Raw genomic sequence first — 16,363 nt, 5'->3', positions numbered from 1 at the left:
AATTTCTGAAAAAAAAACATAGTTTGAAATATTGTCTGTAAGTAAGTTTTGTAATACTTTTTTTAAAGTGAGAAATAAGATATTTTAATGGATCAGCCATCCGTTCTTCAAATGATCGTTTTTGTTTCTAGAGTGTTAATTTTTTCTTCTTATGTTTTTACCTCGTTTCTAATTTATAGTAATGATAGAATTACTTTTATTGAGTAGGCATCCGTTATTAGTGTATCACAAATAAGTGTAGTTTTGGTCTTTCTTTAGTACGTATTGAATTCATTATCTACTAAATTAATTAAATTATTTATCAATTTGATGTAGTCTTTGGTACGTGGATTCATTCTTTATAGTAACACACCCACATAGTTACAATAAAATAGAAGTAGGACGACAATATCTCAAGAGCCTTGTAAATTATCAGTCTCTCAGTTTTTTCACATTTATAAATCATATTACTGTACAAATAATGAATTCCGATTACCTTGTATAAAGTATGCCAATAAATAAGGTAAATATAGTAATTTAATACATATTCAAGTTAGTAATTACATTGATGGCATGAGATTGTATTGTAAAAGTAAACACATTGATTGAGTATCCATTACCACGATGGCTTTATGTTGTGAGTTATTCAAATTTAATATAAATGATTTTATTTATTACATACTATAGTACATAATAATATGTTAGTCCTATTAGCGTTTAATGTAAAACTGTTTACTAGAAAATAGGGGTAAAATGATAAATAGCATGAAAATTATTATACAATGACGCAACAAACTTTTTAACTACAGACCATACACGCAAGTGTATAACAAAACGATTTTACCAAGGTAATCCGATTTTGCTAAGCGACATAGTTTTTTATGCGATGATTTAGGTATAAAAATATAATGACCTATTACCTATATCATTATTCTTAAATATCATACATAAATATAAATATTATGACATAATATTTTCGCATTAAAATTATTTAGTAGTTTGCTATGTATCAAAATTTTATTATAAAACCAACTAATTATAATATATGAATTGAATAAACAACACAATTATCAATGGTTATAAATATTATATTATACTATTTTGCATCTTATTTCGGTTAATAATTACGGATAATAAATATATTTTGACACTTATTTTATATTTCGTAAGGGTTTGTCGAAAAAAATATTTATAAAAGTATTAAGAATTAACTAACAATTAATAGTATCAGTAAAGTTATAGGTGGATTTGTAAGAAATTGTATTGAATTATTGCAATTCGTATTATAGAAATATACTTAAAAATAAAACGATTTTCATTTTAAATATCCAAGAAATGTAAAGTTAACTATGAAGGTATGTTTGTGTTGGGAGATAATGTTTGGTTCTCTTGTTCTTGAGACAAAATAAACTTCACTAATTGCAGTGCAAGTGCTCGAAAAGCGAGTCCCTTTGATGAGGATAATATCAAAGACTGGACCATACCGGACCATATATCTGTGGGGATTTTGCGAAAGACGTTAAGTGTCCCCCACGTGGGGTTGGGGGGTTAAGGGAGCTAGGCAGTAGGAACGCCCCCCTCTGGCGTCGCATTGCGTCTCTGGCGCCTGGCCAGAACAGGCTCGGGCCGGGCTACGAGGCGTGCGCCTGCGCCAGGCCCGGCTGCGCAGGACCCCCGAAAACCCGCGAGATTTCAAAATCTCGGCATTATCAATTTTCGCGCGCGACAATTCTCAGCACGAAGAAACCGCCGCTGCAGATTAGTCATCTTAATTAGCCGGTCTCAAAATGGAAATAATGGCTAGATTTTCTACATGGAATCTTTTTCAAATTTTCTACACGGAATATTGGCCAAACTTATATAGGTATCTAACATTGGTATGATTGAAAAAAATATTGATAACAGCGTAAACATATATTAAATATTATACGCAATAAAAATTGTCGAGACATCGGTCCCGTTTTAAATAAACGTAATATGAAATGTCGATATACTATAACAAAATGTATATTTGATAATAAGTACCAACATAATATGAATAACAAATCTATCAATTCTATTGAAAATAATTTAAATGAATTATGAAAATAATTATTATAAGGTGGTAAAATTATTTTGTTCATCATTTAGATATATCTGGGTATATTATGTAATATATCGTCACTGTTCTGGCAGAAGACACTAATTCGAAAAAATGATATATTGAGTTGGTTATACCAAAATGTTCATTATTTCAAACTTTACTGTCTGGAAACCTTCTTAGTAAATAAAGTCTTTATTTTAAAGTCATCCTTTTTACGATTACTTAATAAACTCACATGATAGACCATTTCAAATAATTTTAACAACTTCAAAGTCAAATTACTCAAAACTAGTATTCTCCAGTTAGTGTGTTCTGCCAGAACAAAGACGATATATACTATAAATAGTAGTATATATCTTTATTTCTATTAATAGGTAGAATAATTTGATTATATCCAATTATGATAATAACAGTAATCATAAGATAGTCTTTCACACTATGAAAATCTAAATACTTTACAAAAATGTTCATTTAACTGTGTAACTTAATATTATTTTGATTTTGGTAAAAAAAAAATACTGTATTTTTCACTGATTGAAGTAGATAAAATTATTGATTCGTTAATAGTATTAATTTACAATGTATGATGTATATAAATCTTTCACTTTAATGCTTCAAATTTTAAAGGAATACTGAATATTTTTTAATGTGTCGCAATTAAAAAAAAAAGTGTTGATTTTGTGTGAGAAGTGAATCAAATATGTCTGACGACGAATAGTCCTGATAAAATCCTAAATTCCCCGAAAATAGATGCGTGCGCATCCAACAGATGTAGCAAAGCCTTCTATAAAGGCCAAACAGTCATCGCGGCAAAGCATTATCATCCTAACAGATTTTCATGTTCAAACACTTTGCCCAAAGATGGATTAGATATGGAAAACGAGAGTCATCTCACTGTGTTGGTATGTATACGTATGATTACAGAGGCATACATTATAATATTATGATAAAAAGAAAAAAATGCTTTCAATTTCATACACACACAGTAGCATTGAATGTAAATAATACATTTTGAAGAAATTTTTTCATATTGTAAAACGTGTGAAATATAATATAAATAACTACATATTGGGTTCTTATTTTTGAACAAAATAAATTTATCATTTTTCCTTGTTTCTATAATATGAATATTTATTTAATATCGACGCAATATGATTATCAGTGAAAATTTTAGTTAAGTGAAACCTAGGTATATGATTCTTTACGAAAAACTAATATGAGAATCATATACCTACCGCTAGTAAGTGTTTAAAAGACTTTAATGTTTTACACTTGGATTGTGAAAATACCCATCATTTTTAGATTTACACCGTGTATGATGAAGCAATAATTTGTATTTTAATTACATAATATTATTATTATATTAGTATTACGTAAAAAATATTAATAATGTATAGACGAAAGTTTAAAGTTATAATAAAAATATATTTTCTACGTGAAACTTAATAAAAACCTCACCTATAAAATGATACTAAAAAATTATAAGTTTTGTATTATGTAACTATCCTTATCCTACCTTATGATAATATTATGTACTATAACAATAGTACTTAAATGCATTATTGTGTTAAATCTATTATACATAGTTAGTTTCCTTATTAAAAATATAATTGTTTATGGAAAATAAAATATATATGAAAATCACTAATGTTTTCTTTAGAGTTTTTAAGAAAAATATCTTTTAAGTATTTATAAGATTTTGGTAAAACTGCGATTTAATTTATACAAAATATAAGTACTTGAAACTTATTAGAATTATCAATAAATTAATATTACCGTATATGGTAACACCATGATATTATTTTCCAAGTTTATAGTAACTACAAAGATTTATTTATAGAAAGAAAAAGATTATCGGATTTTATTTCTATAAATACAATTTGAAAATCATATTTATTTTAATATAAATATATATGATTTTATAATTAGGTAAGACGCACGTCGATTTTTATTCAGGCTACCATGGAATAATATGTACTATTCAAATTATATAACTATGACTTTTTAAATTATTGTTCTAATTGAATTCATCAGAGTGATAATAATTTTCATAATTAATTTTAGATTACTGACTTTGTAATCAAAGGTGAATTTTAAAAATAATTTACTAATTAAAATAGGCTAACGAGGCTTTTCAGCAAGAGTTTTTGTCTAAAAATGTAGCCTATTATTAAAATATGTTTTTGTAAAGAAAGATTCAGTTGGATACTAATTATAAATAATTAGTATATTATGTCATATACATACTTGTATATTTATAGTAACTATATTTACTAGTGGAAAATTCCAGCAATATTAAATTTGAACATAATAAAAGATTTCATTACCTATTTAAGTAATATATTGAAAATAACCGAAAAGATTTTGCTTTTACACAAATAAATCATTCAAGAAAAAACGTCTAAGAAGAATCAAAGCAAAGTACTTAGGTAGGTACTCAAAGTAAATACCCTCATGTATGAAACTATATATATATATATATATATATATATATATATATATATATATATATAATATATTATATGTGTGTAGATAACAACGTCTTGCAACTAAGTTTCTTACGAATCCTTGCCAAGTCTTTCCACCTATATAAAACCTCACCGATACTGTTACCAGCGAGCTCCTCCCCCATATCGGTGTAGAGATTTCCACTACCACATTAATAACTGTTTTCCTTCAACGCTACTCGTACTTATAAAGCCTGTCCAGACACATGCACAGAATATTTTTTCTCACGCTATCATATATATATATATATACGTGCACTCACACCAACAGATGTTAAAACGTTTTCTTTGCGTACTTGCGCCAGCTAAGCAGTAGCGTTACTAGGTACTTTCTTTGAAAATAAGCTGTCTACTTCAAACGTGTAATTTACACAGGGGAATAAAAACGTAAGATTAAAATATTAATTTGATTTTTTAAATGTTAGCAATTTATATTTCACTACAGATTCAACTGATAAAAATTCATTATTAACACAAAAGTATTATACCGTGTAGGTATATAACATTACGTAAAAAAAGAAAATTAATATTGTCGTTGCAGAACATATGGGCCAATAAAGAACGGTTTATTAGCCATCTGCCGAACCCATTGGGTACTTGCAGTAGATGAAATACACATTGAAAATACAACATGCATTTTTTTGATCTACGGATTCGAACCTGGGACTCACGGTTTTGTATTCAAACAAATACGAGTGTATATGGAAGTCGAATAAGACTTATTATTTAGTAAGAATTTTGGATAAATAAAACACCTAAGTATTATGTGATTTTTATTGAACATTAATTGAAGCGCCTAGTTTCAAAAGCCCCTAAAACGATTTTAGGTAGTTCTGAGAAAAATGATAAAAACTATTTTAGGTAGTTTTGAGAAAAATAAGAAAAATAATATCTATTAAATCTGTGAACTTGTATTTATTTTTTAATTTGCTACATTATAAAGAGTATTTTGGCTTTCCATTTTAGGGGTATTTGAAAAGCACACCCAACTATTTTAGCGGGTTTTGAAATTTACCCCAATTTTCGATCATACGTATTGACGGTTTTGGCGTTTTTTAAAGTTCAATCTGTAGCCAACATATAGGTAACAAAAATATCCATCTAAATATATATCTAACTCAAAATTTTTCAAAAACTGTTTTAGGGGCTTTGAAACTAGGCGCTTCAATTAATGATAATGTATAATGTAATATTTTTATAAGATTACTGTTGATCTAAGTAATTTTAAGTTTGCTAATACTACTAAGCTTTCACTATTATAATACATAGTCTTCAATATGGTAATTGTCCATTTACATTAATTATTATCTAATTTATCAACGATTTAAATGAGTTTCTAATAATATGAATAAATATAATACTTAATATTAATATTATAATAATCAAAAGAAAGTGATTACCAAAACAATAATACATTTTTATTATTAGAATGTTTTTAACGTAGCAACATCTTAGTACCGCTACTTGATATACGTAATAAACGTGGTTTTCGCTCGACTGTAAATGTGTGTAAAGATTTAACCACTTCACTCGTGTGGGTGGGTCGCTTTCAAAGTGTGCGTTTGCCTACCCCTTCCTCCGCCACTCTTGGAAAAACAAATATTATGGAGGGAAACTTTTCGCTCTGGTACCTGGGAGAATATCACTCGAATAATGAATACAGCGGGCTCCCATTTTCATTTTTTATTTTACTTGTTTTCTTCTCCGCGTGTTCGCCGTTCGTTTTCAGCGACGTGACTTTGATGGACGTTTGTGATGGTTTTAATTAATAATTGTACAGTAAAATTTGGCAATGACGTTATTGTATATATCAGTTATCGTAATATTGATTTTAATTGCATTTAATGTGCCCGCACTAGATTACATGTTACGTGTTTAATTTTTATTCCATGGCGGCTGTTTAAACTAACATTTTTTTTAAGTAAACTGAATATTATGTTTCTATGAATTGAGAGAATAGCCAACATATTATTCTCATAAATGGCTTGTAAAAATCTTCAATAACATTTATTAAGAATATAAGCATAAATTATTTTAATTATATTTAAATATTGTGTTTCAATATAAAAACGTAAGTAACTGAACATATTAGGTTAAATATTGTATTAGAAAAAAGTACACTATTAAAATGCTACATTAATTTTATGGTCTCATATTTCGTGACATAAAAATAATAAAGTTGAAAAAATGATAACATAATATAAATTATTATGTTTTTTTTTTTTAATATTTTTATCTTTAATCTTACAATATAATGAATATTGATTATGTCGTTATATGAAAATAAAAATATTTTACTATCGTAATAAGTAACTATCTTGTTATTTTTTTTTAACTAGAATTATACTAATATACGTACGTATATATTGGGAATAATTACATTATTCACCTCTGTATTCGTGATCATAGTAACAATAATATATTTCATTCAAAATATATTAAATGTACAGTCGGTTAGGTATATTCGAAAGTTCAGAGTGTGTAATTTTTATTTTAAACCATAAGAATATGGTGTTTTATACAATTTGTATAGTAAATCGATTCTAATTGTGAGCCGGCAAGTCTACATTCATCAGTGTTAACAATCGTAAAATATGCCTCGATACAATACAAATATATTCTATGAAATACTTATATGTAAGTACCTGTTATTTTTTATTATGGGACCTATTGTTAGACTTTCTGGGAATATAAACTAATTTCAGCTTTTCGAAATAACTGCTTCAGCTATTATGGGTGTAGCAAGCAAACTTTTCTAATAACGTCAAAATGAAATCTCAGCTGCTAGTTGGGAGTGGTTTTCCATGCAATACTTTTTTTATTTTCTCACTATGCCATACTTCACCATGCCTTCAAACTATGCCATAACGCTACAGAAGTCATAGGAAAAACCATTCTTTAAAATTTAGCGTATTGCTTTTTTTAACGCAACTTAAAATGTTGGACGCCGAGCATTTAATTACCGCATTTAAATAACATGATAATTATATCGAATAGAATAATTAATACAACCATCTAAAAACCACAACGCAACAAAATAATGTTTTTAAAACACCATTCATTTTACTTATCTTAAAAATATTAACCATATAAACATTGTGATAATTTTTTTTGTATCAAACTGTTTTTTATACGTTATTATCTAACTATTTAAAATATTCAGCACCAATAATATTATTGTCATATAAATATTTTTATTGCATTATCAGTAAGTTATTAATGCAATGTAATATGTAAAAACATAGGCAAGTAAGATGGATTTAACTATATTCTATGGTTGATTTATAAAAATGTTATTCAAATTTAAAAGTATTATACATGGCTTATTTTAATTATAAACGTCTAAATGTTCGTTTTAAAAAATATTAAAAATTGTTCTAAACAACGTTATATAATATATTTTTTTACTTTAAACTAGAACAACTAATATCTAATGATGTTTTTTTAATAAACGAAGATCAGTGGTAGATAAAATTATGTATGCATTACCTAAATTATAATATATTCGTGATGTAGTGAAATTTGATTATTAAATTATTTGTGAAATGCCAATAATAGGAAAATGATAGAGTGTAAAATGATATAGCATTATTAAGTGATGATATGTTGAAATATAGGTTTTTTTGATGAACACATTAAATAATATGAATTAGCAATGATAAAAAAAACATCAAAAAGCAACGTAAAAAGCAGATATTATATTATTTACATCAAAACCCATGCACTAACGCCTCAGTCGAAATGATTTTCACTAGTCGCAATAGAATAAATCGATATTATTTGATGCACCATGTACCGCCCTTTGAGAGCAGAGGTGTAGTCTATTTTTAAATTAAAAAAACCTTCCATCACCTTTGTGTAAATGCAAATAAAAAATAGTTTCACCAATTTGAAAACAAAAAACAGAAAGTGTATCGTTATAAAGGATATTTTGGGGGAGCGGTTTGGAAGTATGCATGGATTAGGGAATCACAACGAATATTTGACATGACAGTGTTGCCACTCAGAGTTTTGTATGGACTTTTTCTCAGTATTTGGTGGCACGCACCCATCATCGGTTGCTCGCTTGAAATATTTCATAAGAGTGAGGGCATTTTGTATTAATGGCGGCAGGCGGGCAATGGGTCACGTCCTGCTGTGACCTTCGTTTGACCTTGATTTGGTTTCCACTCGGGGTCCTTCACTCGGTTCCCCTAAGCGGCACATCCAGTCACAAATATATTTGAAACACCGGCGCGGACTTGGCTCCACATTCGAAAATCAATTTAAACAATCGCGACATTGCACAACAAATTAATCTAGTTCGGATATCTTCGAGTTGATTTAGTGAAAGACCGCGAGTGAGCAACCAGCAACCAAAGGTCACATGGTCCTTAACATCGACATGTCCAACACATGACAACATTTATATCAAGACCGATTCAGTGTTCCAAGTCAATTTGGAACTGAATGTACAGCGATTACAATACAATAATTATACATCCACAGCAAAACTACAAACAAATAAAATTGTATTTTAGAGGTCTCTGGCAAACAAACGTTCAACTTCTGCTTGCTTCGCACCGTGAATTTTCGTACAGCTTGGGTTACGCCCATTTATTGATCATAAAAATAAAATAGAAAACGCTCTCTTTTCTTCGTTGCAGGGCAATTTTCAACGTATTAATTTATCACACACGATACTTATCCGCGATTTATTTCGCCATTATTAAATCGGGAATTGAGATTCAAGCAAAAGTCAACATTCATTGTGGCAGAAAAGAACAGACATGATGATTTGTTATTCTGTGAGGAAAAAACAGTAAATGAACACATATTATATGGCCAGCTTAGACGAATACATTTCATTACACGAAGCAAATAAAATACAAAATAATCAAATATTAACAGCAGATTTCTATCAGTTCAAGAAAAAATATACGGTAAGACAATTATTATAAATCTGTTGATTATTTTACTTTAAATAATTGTTATTACTTAAAAAAAAAAAAATGGTAAATTTAATTAAAATTTTGTTAAAATATGTCGTAAATGAAGCATAATAAATTATAAGAAATGTAATGAAATGCAATGTCTTAGCGTTAAGTATATTTTGGGCCAAGAAGAATTGGCCATGCACACAGTCTCGTATTCAGGACTGCGACGGAGAACGCTGTAAGGTTCTCTTCTCCCCCTGCGACCGCATTCCTGAAAAGCCTTCCAACACGTATTTAGAGTTAGGCTTCTTGACAAAGCGTCTACTGATGCCAAATATTTTCATCTCTTGAAAGTCTAATTAAGTGTGTTGAAAAGACTCGGTCTTCAAATATTCAGCATAAATAGAATGTGTGTCAAATAAAACGGAGATCTGTATCCATTTTGACAGTCAACAATCACAAGACGCCGAGTACAACAATCAAAGAATAGTTTAATTAATGCGTGTCTTATAACTTGTCGCATTGGTAATGGATTAGAGAAAAGTAGATAATAATTTGAAGACAAACAGAGAGATATAGAAATCGGTCATAGCGATGTGACAAGTTATAGGTAACAACGTCGACATATTGTGAAAAACGAATGAAAATTGAAGATGAGTATTGAGAATGAGTACCATAAGCACTTCGGACACGGAACTGATACTGAGGACATACATGGTGACGCCCACCTCGACCGGAGGACCTGGAATGTATAATCGTCTCTGTATATAAAAGGAATATATCTGATAAACATCGAGGAGGCCAACAGTTTATTGTCCCGATCCAAGACCATTCGAGCCAATGAAAACCAAATCAAAGCAGAGACGTTAACGTTGCCCATCGCCTGCACTGATAAACCCTGGAATCGTACACGGATGGTCGGTATGATCTGTCAAGAATGAGGTGAGAAGGCTGGGAGGGCGATGGTCAAATGCAACAAAAAATAACTCCAATTAACAAAACAATACGACATTTATCAACAAAAGGATAAATACTGAAAGTAGATTGGATAACAATTTTGGAAATTCAATGTTTCTGTTTATAAATTTAATGTGGGAACGATCGTTTTTCTATCAATTATTGCAGACATGTGAACAATTCGCCAAGGAGAGCATAACGTTTACAGATATAATGTGATAACAGAGTTTGTAGTCACGCTACCATGTAAAACAGGCACATGCAAACACTACGCTCGAGCTGGGAAGGTGCGCGGCCCGCGGCTCGCAGCTCGCGGCTCGTGGCTCGCACGACCGCAGGGTACCGCGCTGCGCGACTTCGCACTGCGCATGTGCCAATCGAATCGTCAATCATATGGCCGGAGAGGGAAAGTACTATGAATTCAATATCAGTCAAAGAATCGAAAATGACGTATACAGTAGTACAGACCACACATTGTTATTTCCTCACTGGTGTTGCCACTACCACTGCACACACGTTTAATCTGTTACCTATCCAATTTAACCCAACATAATACCAATGCATGTAAACATTCATATTTAAATATTTGTCAGCAGAATCCAAATAAGTAGGTACCTATAAAATTTTGTATAAATATAGACAAATATGACGTGTACATAAATTACCAATAACTATTTTTTCATACAATTTTCCACTATTTCACCTACGTAATGGCGATTTGGAAGTATTATTTTTTTATATTACTGTGGATTAAAAATATTTACATTTTTATGAAAATGGAAGTGATAAATATGTATGAATATATTGAAAGTACTTTCCCAATCCGTCATAAGGTTTTCCAAATATTACTTTATAGCATTGAACAATAACTATTAATGATGATTAAGAATGACAATTCATTTAGATGGATAACAAAACTTCAATCATTGTAATGTGATTCGTTTGAGAAATAAAACTTACTTTAAATTTACTGTACTTCTACTGAGTGATTGGCGATATAAAATAAGAATCTTTATTTTTCAGTGTGTTGTATTTTGTTGTTTTTTTTTATAAAACCAATTCAACCAAAATGACTTTTTTTCTTCTAATTTGGATGTATGATTCATTGTCTATTTTTGTGTTTATTTTAAAAATAGTTTTCAGTATACAAAACATGTGTTTATGAATGAATTAATTACTTAATAGATTTACGTGTGAATTGATGAGTCATATGTTTATCGTATCGAAGCGATACCATACATCATAGTGATTGTGTGTTTTAGTATAATTAAAAAAAAAATACAATAATATTATTTAATTAATTACAAAAAAAAAAAACAAAAAAACTCGGGTTAAAAAGCGGATAACATAAGGATTATTAAGTGTTGCACTGAGTAGAGAAGTAGTACCATTTTGACTTCAGATAGCGAACTGATAGACAACACGTACATGGTTACTCCCACCTCCACCGGTGGACCTGAAAATTTACACCACACCTTATGTCCTGTTTTGTTGCTATCACCACAATATGTGCAATATACATAAAGAATTTGCTTCCAAAATATATACCCAAAAATATTGCCCTTAAAAAATATGTGCTTTTGATTATATGCCTTTCAAATTTATAAAATTTGTATAGTTAACTTTTTTTCAAGTATCACATGGTATAGTCTGTGTTGCGTACCTACGTATTCTACAGGTCTCAAGTTAATATAAATATATATATATATTGTAAAAAACGTTTGTACACAATAAATATATATATATGAAAGCTTAAAAAATATCACGAGACAATTTTGATATATTTTGGCCGCAAGATTCTCATTATATATTTCGTTTAGTTGACTCTAATAATAGAATCCAAAATCACGTTTAATAAATAACATTGTATGGCTGACATGGTATTAAATATATCTAATAACTTCAACAACATAACGAAATATAGTTAATTTATTTAAAATAATTACGCATTTGGATATTTTAAAGTATTTTATATCGGTCAATGAAGTTAAAAATAAAAATATTTTTTTATTTTAAATTAGTTCTGACTATTAGAGTTGTGGTGTTTCATTTTGAAGTAAATTGTAATAGATTAATGGCATACATTTATTATGTTTGGATTCTCTTATTGTGAGTAAAAAAAACTATGACGTCACATAATATATTCCTGATATTCATGTTTATTGAGGCGTATGACAATTTTCATGAAAAATAAACGAAGTGTATAAATAATAAAAAATACTCTTGATGTATTGAATTAATTCATAGACTTCTCAGGTAGGTATATTATTTTAAGTATTTTTCTTGTATAATAATGTTATTTAGAATTTATAAAAATAAATTTACGATATACTCAGTGAAAACGTTAAAAAAAATATTATATAAAAACATATTTTATAAGATACTTAATTGTGATTGTTTTTCGGAAAACATGTCAATAATGAAAAAGGTCTAAAGCAAGTCGTAGACACTTCATTTCTGGGCGATATTCAATACCCATAAAACCATTTCAACAGCAACCATTTGTTTTAATACAACAAAAGCAATAAAGTTCAGGATAAAAATGAGTCAATGGATACCCAATATACGGCTCGGCAATGTTTTTCTGTTGATAGGGGTTTTTATTTGGCAACCACACACCCCTGGCATAGTTCGGGCACTGGGGAAATGCGTTCTCTAACCAAAGCCGTTTATTCGCCTACCAGTAAAATCAATATTGATGGTTTCTTTTAAATACAAGCTCGTATATATATATTATATATTATTTTTACTATATTATTATGTTTCTGTTCTAAAATGAACGTAAAAAATATTGAACTAGTACCTCTATTGTATAAATGAAGTTAATCAATATTTTAAATATATTTATATAAAGAAAATTGTATCGACAGTTTGAATAAATAAATAGATATCCAAAGAAATGCGGTATTACTTAACGACTGTAGAAAGATAAACGGGCGTAATGCACAGAAATCAAATTTTACAGGAGGTACAAAAACGTTTTTGTTATGGTTTTCGGTCAAAGTTAAAATACAAAAAATACATTACCTTGAAGTGCGTGAAAATTAATAATTTGGTTCTTATAGTCTGATATTCATTATTAGATTGATTTAAAAAAAATAACAAAAATTATGGTTAGGTCGTTTTTCCCACTTCACTTCCCTATTTTTTTAAATTGTTAGCTAACTTTAGATAATAAATACATCGACATTTTCAGCTTAGATCCTTTGAACACAGCGTGTATTTAGGCGTGTACAGCATTATTATGATATAAAACCTATTTTGAAAAACTGAGGGTTACGCCCTTTTTCCTTTCTAAAGTCGATAATATTATATTTTTGTGGAAAAAAGTATAGTTGAAATTGTAAAGTAATTGTTTTTAAAAATATTTCACGAATGAAGTAGGATCTCGTCAGGTGGGCTTTTTGATATAAAATCTTGGAAAATGCGCCTTTTGTAAGATATATATTTTCGTTGGGAGTGAAGGAAGTTAATTAAACAAAATGTTCCAAGTTAATTATTGGGAATCCTGTTTTCCTTGGTGAAAATAAGTAAAGGCATATTTTTATATTAGCGAGATCAATAGAGGGGTATTAAATAGGTTTCGTGTGGCGATCCTTGATCTGGGATCTTAGTGTTGGGAGGAAATCGGCTTATGTAATGTTGATAAATGTATCGTAGATCAGTGGGGGGCGGTAGAGGTGCGCGGAATGAATCGGACGCGGGAGCTATAAATCTTTCGCGAATGACTCGAAAGAGCCAGGTGCGATCGGCTCCTCTCGGCTAACGCTCGCAGAATTTCATACCGCACAGCAGTGTTGCCATATATATTTTTTTTATTATCATACAAAATTTTAAAATGGTGTAAAAATACAGCCTTTTTTTAAATATCATCGTCTGAAAGTAATACAAGCCGTCTGACCAGTCGACCCTTATGTTTAATAAGTACGTATAACTCTTGACAACGCTGATGCATAACATGTATGAAAATCTCACAGCTTACGTTGACGAATCTAACGACCCACAGTGTGAGCTGTAGATGACAGAAGTCGGCCGCAAGGGCCATGGTAATACTTATAAATATTAAATATAGATTTCTATCATAATTATAAATGTTAGTTTATCCATTAAAATAGCGTGTAATTAAAATATCTAAATCTGTGAGAAAAACGTAGAGGTATAGAAAATGACCGTAGATAATAAGATTGGTTTGTAATTTGATATCTTGTTAGTTTTAAAACATATCTGCGGGTCGTAATTGCACCAGCTCCGCCAAGAGATTGGCGTAGTTATTTAACAGAAGGGTCGACTAAAATGGTAAGACCGCATAGTTGCGTCGCCTTATGCGGCGTCTGAAATGTCCGCTGAAGGCCAAAATTTCAGGGTTACGTCAGTACGATTGTTAAAACTGCAAATCGAGAGTATTGTTTTGTTCACATATTAAAGTCAAAGAACTTTTACAAGTTTTTGTTTAAAAATGAATCGAAATTTTTTTGTAAGTGTATGAAAGATTCAAAATTTAAAATATATATCAACAAACTTCTGAGAATAATTTATTTAGTACTTAAATGTTGGACGTATTATATATTTTGCAATTTACTGATTTATGTTTTTTTTAATGTAGTCTTGAGATGAAAAATTGTATATGGCAACACTGGCGCCCAGTAAAGATAATTCTAACGATAAACGAAAACATTCGTAGTAAGCTGCTCATTGTGGGGCGAGCGAGTGAGACGCAGGGTGCTGCGCGTGAAGTAAATGACTTGGACGAAAGAGAGAGTGTCTGACCTGGAAGCTGGGCGGTCGCTAAGCAACCCAACGTCAAACAATCGATCCGAGAGACAGCGCAGGGTCGGCTGCGATAAAGCGACCGGGAAATCCGTTTTTCGAGCTTTGCGGACGGCCGCTCGATTTGAGGGTTGCTCCGTTCGCTCGCTTCATTTGCTCGCTCGGCCCGGACTCGTGAAAAAAACACGTGAACAACTCTACCCCAGGCGCCAGATTGCGGCGCTAACACCATTATACGTTAAAAACATGAAAAATAACGAAGACTTTCATTAGACCACAGCTATATCTCCTTTATCCGATGGAACTTAGTAGCAAAGAAAATATCACTTAAAGATGATAAATTTGATTGATTTTGTGTTTTTTTTTTGTAAACACTGGAAGGAATCTCTGCATGTAATAAATTGTTATACTAAAATGATGACGTCATATTACTTGTATACAAAAAATATCCACAAATTTAATTATACTAAAACTGAGTTTATGTTTAGACGGCGACACTAACAAATTTACATATTGTCAATCATTTAAAAAAATCTCTGCTCATATACTTTCAATAAATCAAATCAAAATTTCAGATTTTAATCAGTAAATTTAGAGTTGGTAATATACCGTGTAAACTGTAGCCAGATTTTGTGAATACATACTGTATTTATATTAAAAATTACTGTGCTTTTTTAATTCACTGGTAACTTTTTTTTTTATACAAAAATAGGCTTATTTCATAATATTGAAAGTTTGAAACATTAATTTTAAATAATTTTTATTTAAATGAAGGCTATTGTATGACTAAATTAAAATTTTAATAATCCGTTATCATTATATCATGTACTTTGATCGTATCGATACCTAAGTTTAATAGGGGAACAACTCAAAAATCCTTTTTTAAAGCCTTGATTTTGACGAAAGTGTATGTTTTTTTATATTTAGTTTAGTGTAATTCAGCAATTCATGAAATTTTACAGTTTTATAAGGAATGAACTAATAAATTTCAGTATAAAACGAAATTACTGATTATCTCAGAAAGGGTTATTCGATTTTATGACACACTGAAGAAATTTTTGACTCTTCCTTTCCTTTCCTAAGACCTTTCTGCATCGAATCGCATTATTAACTCAAAACCTTTAAATTTTAAGTTGGTCCCCTATTGAACTGAG

At 29.9% G+C, this 16,363-nt stretch overlaps 1 protein-coding gene across 6 annotated transcripts in view; it reads right to left on the bottom strand.

Annotated features, from left to right (window-relative positions):
* Rdl (Resistant to dieldrin) overlaps positions 1–16,363 on the bottom strand; it is a 105,112-nt gene that overhangs the window by 45,001 nt on the left and 43,748 nt on the right. For 3 of the 6 annotated variants that reach the window (XM_085942287.1, XM_085942249.1, XM_085942271.1), the window contains exon 3: positions 11,831–11,898. In XM_085942287.1, coding sequence (XP_085798413.1) covers positions 11,831–11,898 — 68 coding nt within the window. Of the gene's footprint in view, positions 1–10,159; positions 10,228–11,830; positions 11,899–16,363 lie in introns of all 6 variants that reach the window. The other 3 variants (XM_085942263.1, XM_085942256.1, XM_085942279.1) reach the window with 1 other exon arrangement.

Source organism: Rhyacophila brunnea, unplaced genomic scaffold (genome assembly GCF_057557595.1).
Source record: "Rhyacophila brunnea isolate RB1 unplaced genomic scaffold, BYU_Rbru_1.0 scaffold_1, whole genome shotgun sequence".
Classification (NCBI taxonomy): domain Eukaryota; kingdom Metazoa; phylum Arthropoda; class Insecta; order Trichoptera; family Rhyacophilidae; genus Rhyacophila; species Rhyacophila brunnea.
Note: the sequence above shows the minus strand (reverse complement) of the source record. Positions and strands in the feature narration are given on the sequence as shown.